A 13320-nucleotide genomic window follows, 5' to 3' on the forward strand; every position below is an offset into this window, starting at 1 on the left:
TTGTTGAGAAATGGGACAAAATCATATTTTGAGAGGGTTTTGCTTTTTACTCTTCAATTATGCTTGGAAAATATATTTTAAAAGATGAAACTCTTAGCCATGAAACCTTATAATGGACCATTCTCCTAGTGATTTTTTTTTAAATATAAATGAAAAAAGTTGACAGTTGAAAGAGTTGACAAAATGTTAGAGTTATCTTCATGCTAAATACCATAATAAAACCATAATTTTTTATTTAACTTTGATGTTGAATGGCTTCAGAGTTGATCCATTATGGTCAAGGTACATCTGATAGCAATATTAATGAATGAATTTGTCCAAAAAAAAGAAAGTTTTCCAGTGCTCGAGCAGTATTCTCCTTTTTGAAACTAGGAAGTGAGACAGGGGTCCATACACTTTCTATGTCTGATTAAATCATGTTTTTGTAAAAATCTCACAGAGTTGATGGACACCTGGGACACAACTTTAACACACTTTTGAATTACTAATTGAAATTGTGAATTCTTGTCTCAGACAAGGGTGTTTTCTGGCACAGAGCCAGCATTGTAGAAACTAAAAAAAATAAAGCAGACTGAAAAATTTCATTAATTACATCTATTTCATATATATGAGTCCTTAAAGAATACATTTTGACCAAAAATGGCATTCTCCAGAATGATGCTTAAAAGAGAAATCAAAATTAAGCCAAAGTCCGAAATATTCAGCTGTAACTTTAAGTGTTTTAAATGTCTTTCTGGTGTCTTTTTTCTGTCTATTTTTGGTCTTAATAATGATTGCAGTAAAAGAACACACATGAGAAGTCACGTAGCCGGTCCTATTAACCTAAGGATTCCTATGGGGATCTCTATTAGCTGAAGGCTCCTCTCGCTGGGATAGTGTTTGTTCCAGTCTACATGGCAGATGTTCTTAGTGATTAGCCATTAATTGGAGAATGCAGCGCCAATCTGCTGGTGTTCGACCTTGGTTGGACCCGCTTGTGTACCGCTCAAGTTTTGAATTCAGCCTAGCAAGCCTCACAGTGACAGTGTGTCTTTCTAAATGTTTTGACTGTGTTATTAATGCGCCTGCTCACTTTGATCTCAGCGTGTATGTGCTTCAGTCAGTCAGTCAGTCTGTCTTAACACAGGCTTTATTTTCCTTGGCAGGTGGTACTACATTGTGGTGGTGCCGGTGTCGCCTTCGACGCGGCGGTGGAAGAATCCAGACGAGATGGACCTGGACGAGGTGAGTGCCAGCCTGTGGCTGATTGGCTAATGTGCAAGGTCAGAGGTCACCGATAGCATCTCCCACTCCAACTGGGTGGGAAGTCGCCGGTTGTGGCTAATTATCTCTCCCCTCCTGGGCGCAGGGAGGGGTGGGTGGCAGGGCAGAGAGATTTTAAACAATGACTCACTCGGGCAGGTAGGGAATGTCCTGATTGGACGCCAGGTCTGCAGACAGTAGCCATCTGCTGAGTTCAACAGTTTGAGAGCACAGAGAATAATCTTACACAACTATTGATGTATATGTTAAGCCAGTAAACTTTATTTAGATTGCAGCATTTACAAATTACTGCTCTACCTTCATATATTTCTTATAGTCTTTACAGTCAGGGCTTGGCAACTCCAAACAAAGTTTTACATAAGGTATTCAAATGAGGATAAAGATTTATGACTGTTTTATTATTCTATTGAATAAAGGTCTTCTCTGCCCACCAGAGAATTTAAGCTAAATGACATGCCTAAATATTAATAGCATAATTTTTAAGTAAACTGTGAGGCTCGTTGGTTTGGATCGCTATTGTTCAAGCTCCCTGAAGAAATAACAGAAGAGACCAGGAGAAGGAGAGGGATGGGACTCCCTGAGTCATTAAACACTGAGCAGGCCATTGTCTCCTCCCTCCGACATAATGATTTAATAAAGCTACATCTGGAGCAGCACATGAGACATCACTGACAGAAAACAAAATGCTGCTGAAAACACAATGCCGCAGTGCTGTGTGCTCCTGCTCATTTATTAACCAGGCTGGCAGTCATGCTGAGATTGTGTGCTGGAGCAAGTGCTAATTGCTCACTTCGTAGCTTGGCTGCATTGTTTGCAAAGTTATATCACTGAGCAAAGGGCATTTTAGTTGTGTGGAATCATTAGCTCTTATATGGAGGCAAACCAGACCTGGTCCTATAGTACGAATGAAATTCATTCACTTTATTACATAGGAATTCATTAGGATTGTTTTCACACACAACCCACATAGATTTTTTTTGCCTTAAGTCCCATTGATTGTTGTGTGCATTTCCTACATGTTACAGTATGATGCAGTAAATTTAAGCTGTAAGGACTCATTTTTAAACCCGATTAAATTAAGGTTACATTTTATTTATGTTGCACCACACTTTTAAACTAGCTTTTTGACATGAATTGAGCAAAATTATCAAGATCCTCAAAGTAAGTGAAGGGCCGCATAGGTGTGTTCTTTCCTTTACTTCAGATAAGAATTCAGTTTTTCTCAAAGGAGGAAAAATTAGACTTTCTGTGCCAAGTCATCATGAGTGGGCTAACTAAGCTTTTAGCCTTTTAGCTAGCTAGCAAACAGTAAAACATACTGTTAACTTTTTTGGCTACTGAGCAAACATTTTGCATTTTCTTAACTTGTAAGCCAGCTAGCAAACTATGTCATGTTTTATTAAGAAAGCAGCAGACAGTTAACTTTTTATTTTGTCCTTTATACTTAGAAAGTCCCAACAGTACTCAGATCTTTTTTTTTTTAATTTGGGTAGCAGGCCATATTCATTAAACTCTATTTAATTTCAGTGTACATCACAAAACTTTAACCTGAAATTAGTTTTTAATAGTGCAACAGAGCTTAATTTAATAATTAAAAGATTATATAAATTAATCTTTAATCTTTATTAAAGAGATATTCATTTTTCTTGGCCCTTTTCAGAAAACAGAAAAAAAGTGCAGGGTCCATTTCACTTTGACTCTTTGTTGCTAGACTTGCCCTTAACCTTTGCTCTCTGTTTTCCACAGCTGCTCAAGTCAAGTGAAGGTCCTGTCCTGAGGCGCAGACGTCACTTGGATTCCTCAAAGCCTTACATCGCTGCCAAGTTGGCCTCACTGCCGACCACGTTCGTCCTGGGTGATGAGAAGAGGTACAACGGTTTCTACAACAAGCCCCTGACCAGTTCACAGGAGTATCTCTGCTTTGTCCTGGCCGTGCTCCGATATGAAGGGGCAGACAGCACTGCCAATTATGTAAGAGACACACCACACACACATTAAACAGTATGTAAATTCTGCAACTAAGGGTCCTTCTCCCATTAAAACAATAACAGATGACTCAGGCAGAAATCATGGTCATTGATGAGGTAATGCATTAAAGTTTTATTCACATTATGTTTAGTCACATTCCCTGACTTCCCTCATCACTCTCTGATGTATCCCATGTTTTCCTGGAAATTATGGCAACTCATGGCCAGCAGGAAATGCATCATTACCTTGTATAAATTATGGATTTCTCTAGGTGTGAACATTGTGAAATCTTTAAGTAAATTAAAATCGTATTATCTGATTAATATCCTTAAAAACATTTGAATCTTCAGATATCAGTCAGATAATTGGCTCGGTGAGGTTGTATAGGATTCCAAGTCTACTTACACACAGGGGACACATTTTGAAACATCAAACTTTGTTGTGTATTTCTTGTGTTACCCCTTTGTAGAATGCTATCATGGAACAGTTTTCTTTGTTTATAGCACAATAAGATCTGGTTTAATGTGATGAAAAAGTGGAATTATCATTTTGAGTAATATATGTATCTAAATGTGTAATTTGCCACAGCTGTAAGGTGCCGAAAAAACTTTAAAATGCAGTTTGAAAAGTACCTGAATATGACTTTGGAAAAGGTGTAGGAATCCCAGATTATGGACAAACAGCCACTCTCAACAGCATTTTAGTATTTCGATTTCTGAGTTAGACCTAATAGAACTTTATTTATTTTGAAGGAAATTGTTAAAGAAAGAAGTAGCAAAGAGTACAAATATAAAGTATTGATAAGGTGCAAATCCAAAATATACACAGTGCCAAAAAAAATAGTAAATTCCCATCCTGGATTTGTTAGATTAAAACTGAATTGACCTGTTCTGAATATTTGTGTGTGTCACCTTTTTCTTTTGTAGAAAAACAATTTAAATTTATCACTCAGGCTCCCCCGGCTCTAAGCACGCTTCCCATCAAGCGTTTACAAAATGGCAGTGGCGAGCCAAATTGTTGTTGTTTTTACTGCCACTTACCCTTTACTACAGCCACCTCTAAAATTCATTGCAGCTTGTCCTGATAACTCCCTTATCAGTCCACAATGACATCAGAGATCCTGCTTTGCCATTTTGGCAGCCAGCAGGGCCCTGCGCGGATCTCTTTACACTGCATATACAAGACTCTTGGCTTTCTAAGTGAAGGCCCCATGCACTCGTCAAACAGCACTAATGCAGGGGCTCGGCTCTCTCTGGGATGGTCTGGACTAAACTTCACTGCAGGAAGAATGAGAGTCTGCGATTGCTCTGGGCTCCTCCACTGCCCGAGACATGCATATTCAGTAGCTGGGCCCTGGGCGACCACAGAGGGAGAGGGAGCGAGTGCTCCATGTCCAAAACCAAATCCCAGACTTTTCACCTATTTCTTTCTGTTCTCCCTCTCCCTCTCAGCTCTTTTTCTTTCGCTTCCTCTCTGCCTCTCTGTCTCTTCCTCTCCCACATCTTTCCCAACCGTGAAGAGAGCAGAGGAGATTGATTAGTGCGGCTGGAGTTAAGAGGGAGACGAGGGCCCGGTCACAGGGCCTAGGGAGTCTGTAAAGCAGGCCTGATTCCCTTGAAATGCTGCTTTAAATGTCCCTAACCCCCCCCCTTCCCAGTAATCCCCCACTCTTTCGCTCTGACAAGGGGAGGGAGGTGCAAAGGAAGCTATAGTGGGCAGCCATGATACACTTGACTTCAAAGGAGATGCTTAAACTCCATCGCTGCACAACACTCTCACTACACCTGCCAGACACACCAGGTTGGATCAGTGGCGCTCAAGATTTGTCTCTTTCTGTGTACTCCCCCTCCTTAAACTGTGTAGCACCCTCCCACCTTCCTACTTAATCACTCGGATTAATCAGGCTTCACTCACAGTGTGAGTCAATCAGTGTACTTACCTTTGCTGCAGTAAACCAGTTATTGACGACTTTCTGCTGTAACCTGATTTCTCAAACTTCATGAAAATGAGACACCTAATTTCCTTAAAGGAGAAATCTGCAATATATTTACTGTTATAAATCATAAATTGTGCATGATATGTTCATCAGAAATAATGAAAACATGCTAAGTTGAAATACTCGCTACTTTGACAACAATAATACAGCTGAGATTTCCATTCTGGGCTGGAATGGCTGCTTTTGTTTGCCCGTTTCATGTTATTTGACCCATCATAAGTCCCACCTCTTTTTGCCCTGTGCTCCCATAATGGTAGCACAAGCTTAGAACCCAGCAGAACCTCAGTCAGTTTTCTCCTTTCTTTTTTCCTGTACTTGATATGCTATGTGCTAGGCTCAGCGGTGTGAAAAAGAAAACTTGAATATGATTAAAAGACATTTCTTGGGGACCTGTAAAACCGACATATAGTCACAACTTAAGGTAGCTAAGCAAAACTCAAGCTACTTAACGACTTGTGTAGCTAGCTAGTTGGCTACTGTTTTGCTAATTAGCTTTCAGATGTAACTAGCTAGTTAAGGATTGATGTAGATTATCTAGCTAGCTAGTTAGCTAGTGTTTTTCACATTGGCTATCCTAAAATGTGATTATAAGTGCCTTTTACAGATCACTATCTTTTAACTATGTTCATATCTGGTTTTCCGTTCAAAATAGACAAGCCTAGCACATAAGTACAGGAAACAGGAAAGAAGAAAGTTGACTGAGGCTCTTAAAGGGGCAGGACTAAGGAAGAGTCAATTAAATTTCAAATTAATGCTAAATGTTCACCAATTGATTAGGCGTCTGTATGTGAGAAACCATTAATAATCTTTTAGTAGGTGTAGAAGTTTATAACAATTAAATTGAGCAATATGTTAATGGAATCTGGCAGTTAGTCACTAAACTCCAAGTTATGTGTATTTTTGGAGCAGTGGGCTTTTGTTTTCAAGCTTAGCTTTTTATTGATAGACAACTGACAGAAACAGTCTAGGACTTGTCATTGCTTGTTGAACCTGGAGAGGAAAGGGCAGGGGAAACAACTCGTCCCAGCCATAGATCATATATTTAATAGGATTTCAACCTGTTTAAGTAGTACTAGCACTAGGACTAGTAGTCATTTTTGGATGTACATTTGTTACATATTGCTCCTTTAACTTGGGTTACAGAAACTGAAAAAGTCACCAGAGCTGCATTGCTTTTTTTCACTATGTATGAACTCAAGCGATTAAATAACAGAGTTTTTACACATGCCTGAAAGACTTTAGACAGAAAGGTGTTGTTGTGACAGGGATTAAAGGAAAGATTACTCATTTCATTGCACCCTTGTACCCAAAATAATTATATCTAAAGTCAGGCTCATGCTGGAACTAAAAAACGAAGTTTAAGTATGTTGACATGCACAGCTGAGCAGTAGGCTTTGTATCAAATCAGACACGTGTGCACATCGAATGGAGAAACTGTCAGTTTCTTACTACAGAGCCTGTCCTCTCACTGAACCGTCAGTCCAAAGTCACGGGGAAAAAAAGAAACCTCTTCAGGCTGCAGCATGATACTTTGTCATAAATTCACTCAGAATATGCCAGCCTGGGTTCAAACTACAGTAGGGGATAGGAATGAAATCCTATAACTGACCTGCTGCTATAATAAACACAGGATTTACTGTAACAAGATTACTGCACCGCTTGTAAACACGTTGATTTCCTCCTTTCTCCCAGTAACCTTGTTTCTTGTGTGCATGAAAACATGCTGAATTCTGAAGTGGGTGTCTACAGGTAGGCTGTCATTGATCGCCACACAAATCCCCTAACCGCACTCTTTGGGAAACTCAGATACCACAGTGGTGTTTGTTTTTGTCACACCCAACGCGGCACTTGCAAACATTTATCACCAAACACAAACGGGTGCAAGAGGTAAAGCGCGCAGTGAGATTGAGCAGTTGGCAGAAGCCGCCTCGAGCAGGATCTTCACCAGACCCGGGAGAATAAGACAACAAGTACGGGAGTAAATGACTTGTGTCTTTACTACACTTCCTCGCCACCACCCAAACTCCCCCAGCGTAGATCAAACAGGACCGCCAGGGTTTAATAAGCCCTCGTATATCAATGGCCACAAGCAGGCAGCAGTGGTTGGGGGGAAGAAGAGAAGGAAGGAAGGCAAAAGGGGGATGAGAGAGAGAAAGAAGAAGAGAGTGTGCCTTCATGTCTCCCCAGCACCCAAGGCAGATAAACAAGCCGGGGGAAGTGTGAAATGGGATGATAGATGCTGGGTGTGTATAAACAGTATCATTTAATGCGAGAAGAGAGTGAGGGAGGGAGGTAGCATGAAATATTGTGTGATGTGTGAGACAGAGAAGAGGGTTGTGGTGTTGGAGAGAGGAAGAGAGGAGAGCAAAAATTTTTTGTATTGTGTCCCGTCCAGCCTGTGAAGCTCGAATGAGAGGAATTGAACTAGTGGAAGAGGAGGAGATGGTACTAATGTGTGCTTTTCTTTTGATAAGGCAGAGGTGAGCTTGTGATGCAGACAGAAACCAAAACAGAGTGTTGAAATGTGTTTACCACCAGTTTTCTGTTTGCAATGCTATCCAGACATTTATATTCTACTCACTCCCAACAAGAATTGGCTTTGTAGCACTAATTCTGTTGGTGCTCTGGGCTCAAAACACCCTTAACATGGAAGACTGGCTTCTTTCGAAATTCAAAAGGCTTTGACAAACAATATCAAGAGAGAATTATGAACACAAGATGTTTTTTTTTCTTTCTAGCAGGGAGTATGAGTATATTCAGGCCTGACTTTTCACCGAGGGTGGTAAGAATACAGGCTATGGGATTTTCTGTTCATCTGTGTTATGCACGCTTAGAAGTTAGAGTTCCAAAATGGTTCTTCCAGAAGGGCTGAGGTTCTACCCAGAACCATTTGCATTTTTGCCTCATCTATAGAATATAATATGTTTATCTACAGAACCCGTAGACGATGGTTATAGGTGAAACCATTAAAAAACTGAACTTATTTTAGATCCCCCTTGGTCAGTTCTTGATGAAACCCATGGAATGTAAAATGATTCTTAGTAGAACTCTCTGGGTGGGTTTTAGATGATACCCTTGGAAAATGTTCTCACCAGAACCCAATGTACGGGTTCTAGATGAAACTCTTGGAATATAAAGGTGTTCTTAGTAGATCCCCCTTGGTGTGTTCTTGATTAATTGCATGCAACATAAAATAGTTTTTGGTAGAATCCTCTGGGTGGGTTCTTGTTAGCACTCTGAGAAGGTGGAAAGGTTCTGGATGCAACCAGGAACCAAAAAGAGTTCTCCTATGGGATGAGCTGAAAAAGCTTATATGGTTCTAGGTAGCACCTTTCTATCTGAGGGTGTGTCACTTTGTGGCGTCTCCCTCTAGTGTTGCCTGCAGATATCTGGGTGCTCAGTTATTCAGACAGCTGAAGAGGGAACAGTGCAGTTCTGGTGCTGAATGGGGAAGAGGGCATGTGAGGGAAAAACAGAGTGGAGGAAATAAAGTATGAAGGGAGAACTACAGTACGAGAGAGAGGGGTCATCATGCAGGGTAGGCTAGACCCCGCAGCTACATTTCTGGTCCTCGCAGATAAAGGCATACTCACACATACTATCATCTTTCCCTCTCACTTTCTGTACCTCCCTATTTTGTTTGTTTTTATATCTCTTTCTCTGGCCTGTCTCCTCCCTCCCTCTCGCTGTCTTTGCCTGTGTCATGCAACGATGAGGAGAGTGTGGGCTCCTCTCAGCCTCCCCGGGGAGGCAGAGAAGAGCGGCAGATACATAATGGGCGTCTTTGCATGTTTGTTTGTTTGTCTGGCACACACCCCTGCGGCTCATTCGAGCCACTTTTGGAGAGATGTGAAAGCTAGCGGGGTCAACGGCGAGTTGAAACAAAATGTGCCCATGCTGCGTGTTGCGTGGATCCTGCGCTCGGGGGACGGCTGAGCAGAGGCTGACTGGGGAAGTTGTGTAGCCCACGGGCCACATAGCAGACTGGATATACGGCTACTACCATAACACCTCTGCTTCAGTCTCTCTGTCTCTCAGTGTCTCCTCGCTCTCTGCCATCTCTTATCACCCACTCTGTTACTCTCTATTGTTCTCTTACTGTGTCTCAGACAAACACTTACAGTCATACACACACACACACTCAGCGGCTGCGACCTAGTCAAACACACATACTTGTGGAGGCTCAGAGGAGCTTGAGAAAAGGCTCAGAAAAAAACTGTCGTATGCTCACACAAGCTCTTACACACATTTGTTTACAGTCTTTACACACGACCACACACTTTGTTTCTCTCACTGACAGATGCACACACATATCGACAAAGACAAACACATCTATTCACTCATAATGCGTACAGTTACAATACACAGTATCTGCAGTACAGTAACAATACTCATCTGCCGTCCAAAGTTGTATACTCCCCTGTGTTTCCTCTCAGTCAGAATGTTTTTTTTTTATTTTATCAAATCTGAATCCAATATCTAATCCACTTTCCAAATTCTACCCCCTTCTCAAATCTATTCAGGTTTGACTCTCAATATTTTTAAGCAACTAAGCTTATAAATAACTAAGCACCAAGGATTTGGTTGAGATCTGTAATCACTTTTTGTTGACTGAGAAGGCACTTAAGTTTTGAGTGGCAGCTTAATTATCGCTCACAGCTTGTATCTGACACACTGAAATAACAGGTGTAACCTTCTCACTTTGGTATACATTATATTTCAGAAACCCCAAATACTTGAACGTACCCCAAATGCTCGAGTTTTTTTTTTTTAATTAACTGGAGTTAATAAGCTTAAAACAATGACATATAAATGTGAAAATAAACATGTACTCCACTGAGGGTAAAGTTGTGCTAGAGAGCTGCTTTTCTATACCTACCCATCTTCAGCTGAGTACAACCACAAGCTGAAAAACACAAAAAACAAAAAACTACCCATGTGGCAGATTTCTTATGTAACTAAAGGACCAGTGTGTTGGATTTGTTGGCATCTAATGGTGAGCTTGCAGATTGCAACCACCTTGTGCCCTTTTTAAATGATCTATAGTGCATGGTCAAACGTGCATTGTGCAAGTGCATTTTGGGTGTGCCCAACTATATTTAGTCTCTTCATGTTTGTTGGGTGTAACGTAAATTAATTAAATAGCAGGAAAATACTTCGCCACTGACTTTAGACTAGGTTTTTGTTGGTTGTTTTGCTGCTGCCTCAAGATAGCCGTTTACCAACAATATGCCTGACCTCGCCTCATTTTAATACCAAAAACATATGTGTGCCCACAGATGGGTGTAAGTATATTTGCTACTACACTATGCACTCTTTGCACCATGTTATTCTGTCCAGGCATGTAGGAGAACCTACAGTTGGAGCGAAACTCACTCAAAATGTGGATGCCGTCGTTAGAGTCAGTGTTTGGTTTGTCTGTTCTGAACTACTTTAAAAATACTGCAAAAATGGTGGTGGAACATAGCAACCTTTGTGGAGAGATCCACACCCTCTGTAACTATAAACGACTCATTCAAAGGTAACAAAAACACAAGGTTTCTTATTTTCAGGTGATTATACACTAACAAAACACACTTCTGAATATTTTATTTAATTTGTCATATTCTGTCAGTAAACCCATAAATCTTACACACTGGACCTTGAAGGATAATTAGCTACACTTGAGACATTTCGATTGATCAAAGTGTCGTTAAGCAAAGGTTAAAAATGCAGAGCCTAGTACTTGGTCATATATATCCTAAAAAAGAGTACTAATTCTAAGTGAAAGATTTGAGATCATTAGTCTTGGAGCTTCACAAATCCAGGTATTTTATAAACATGAAGGCAAGCCTAACTGCTCACATGCACAAATCCACCCATGTCCATCTTGCAGACATACATACACACTGATTCAGAGCGGTAAGAGATATACATATATTCACTTTCATGTCTCTTACTGTCTCTGACTCACTCACTCACTCTCAGGCTCACACATTCCTTCACTGCACCATTGCTCCATTGTGACTCCACTATGCGGGCGCAGAGGCATTAGGAGCTGCGTGAATGAGCTTTTATCAGATATTGGGCCGTTCAAATGGATGATCCCACTACTTTGGCGTGACCAACAGACAAAAAGCCCTCTCTTTTTGTGTCCAGCCCTCTCCTCTCCTCTCGCTCTTCCTGCCTTATCCTTCTCTGAAAGCACAGCTGCAGTCATTTGTTACACCACCAAAAAAAAGTTTTTTTCCCAGGATTCCCTGCAGGGCAACATCCTACAGCCTTTTTTGGGCCCTCCCGAAGGAACAGGAAGCCTTGTGGTGTCGTCACATCAACAGTGTCACACCGCTGTGTCGTTTCTCTTTGTTCTTAGATAATAGGTTCCTCCCTGGTGCACAGAACTGGTCTCATGTGCCTAGTGTGTGTATCTTCATGTGTGCAGAAGACAAATGCAAAACAACACTGCTGTAAACTATTGCTGTAATATGAAAATGTGTATCTTTTGCACTTTCCAGCTTGAGTTATATTGTGCCTGTGCTGATGCCTCGGAGCACGCTAGTTTGCACATACATGATTGAGACATGCTGTAATGCTCACACACACCATACTGTCAATTTTTCCGGCAGTTGCCCAAGAGTACAAGAGATAACAGAACTATTTGACAGAGCACAGGACTCTTTGAGCTCATCTTAGCTTATCTTTCCAATTAATATCTGCCTGTGTGCCGAAGAGCAGGCTGCTGTGCAGCTAATGATCCGGATTACCGCTGCTTGCCGCCGCCATTCCTGCTGCATGCTGGGAGCCCAATTCCCCTTCGAGGGCTGCGATCTGTCACCCATGCCCCTCTGCATACACTCTCCCCTCCTCTCCTCCGCAACCTCCATCTCCCATCACCATTCAATAGGAGACAAGCTGTATTCAAATGACAGATGCCTGGCACCTCCCTCTTTCTCTTTCTCATCTGTCACCTTCCTCTCCTGCAGTCGGACTTCTTTCAGACACTTTTTAAACGCCACACTGCGTCGCCACGTGCACCCACTCCTCTCTCACACACCCCTCCATCCCTGCCACCTCTTACTCTCCTCCCCTCCGTCATTTGAAGACGGAAGAGCACAGAGATGTCTCATTTACAACCAAGGTGGAAACGCACCCTCGCCATCACCTCCTCCTCCTCTTCCTCCTCCTCCTCCTCCTCCACCTCCTCCGTCACGGTGTGAACACTAATGAAGAAGAGATGAGTCCTCTCCTGTGCCCCCATTTATCTCCGTGGCCAAGGGACATGCACACTCATCCCTGCCTCTCTGTCTCACTCTCCTGTCTTAAGCTTGTTCTGTCATCGTCTCTAATATGATGCAATGCTTTAATAGACACATAATAATAACTTCATTAACCCAGATGGTTATTGTTTTTGGGGGAACTGTCTTTTGAGTTAGGTCGATAGCTTTACGGCTTGTTCTGCCGCATCCTTGAACCACGGCTTCTTATTTAGCATGAAATAAGTTGATTCTCGGGGTGCCTGAAACAAGAAATCTGCACTCAGATATTTTGATTCCCTCTCTTTTTCAAGGTAGACTTACTGTAGCTAATACTGTTTATATTTTAGTGTTTCACTGTTCCCAACATTGTTACATTAGCTACAGAAAACACTATGTAATAAATGCAGAGGTGGAAAGAAGCTAAGTACATTTACTCAAGCACTGTACTTAAGTACAATTTTGACATACTTGTACTTCACTTAAATATTTTCATTTTATGCTACTTATTACTTCTAGTTCACTTCATTTCAGAGGTAAACATTATTTATTTACTCCACATCTTTTCTTTTTAAAAACGTGTATGATGTGAAGCTGTATTGAATTACTAATCTATACAGTAGTGTGCAGAACAGCTGAAAATAGCTTCACATTGATGAATCATAAAATTAAAATGTTCTTACACATATTCTTCAATGATGAAAACAGAATATCACATTATATAGTAATAATGAAATGTGAAATGAGCCATTTTGCATAAGTAGATTTAGATAATTAGACATTTCGCTGATAATACTTCTGCACTTAAGTAACATTTTATATTCAGGACTTGTAAGAGAGCATTTTAGACTATTGTATTTC

General features: G+C 41.1%; 1 protein-coding gene across 12 annotated transcripts in view; it reads left to right on the forward strand.

The window, feature by feature from the left end:
- The window catches only part of LOC146317890 (receptor-type tyrosine-protein phosphatase F), a 220428-nt gene that overhangs the window by 162833 nt on the left and 44275 nt on the right, over positions 1–13320 (forward strand). For all 12 annotated transcript variants that reach the window (XM_084731743.1, XM_084731742.1, XM_084731747.1 and 9 more), the window contains 2 exons: positions 1146–1224; positions 3010–3234. In XM_084731743.1, the coding sequence (XP_084587869.1) occupies positions 1146–1224; positions 3010–3234 (304 nt within the window). The remainder of the gene's footprint in view (positions 1–1145; positions 1225–3009; positions 3235–13320) is intronic.

The sequence above is a fragment of the Lutjanus erythropterus genome, chromosome 12 (assembly GCF_056507025.1).
Source record: "Lutjanus erythropterus isolate fLutEry1 chromosome 12, fLutEry1.hap2, whole genome shotgun sequence".
Taxonomy (NCBI): Eukaryota; Metazoa; Chordata; class Actinopteri; order Lutjaniformes; family Lutjanidae; genus Lutjanus; species Lutjanus erythropterus.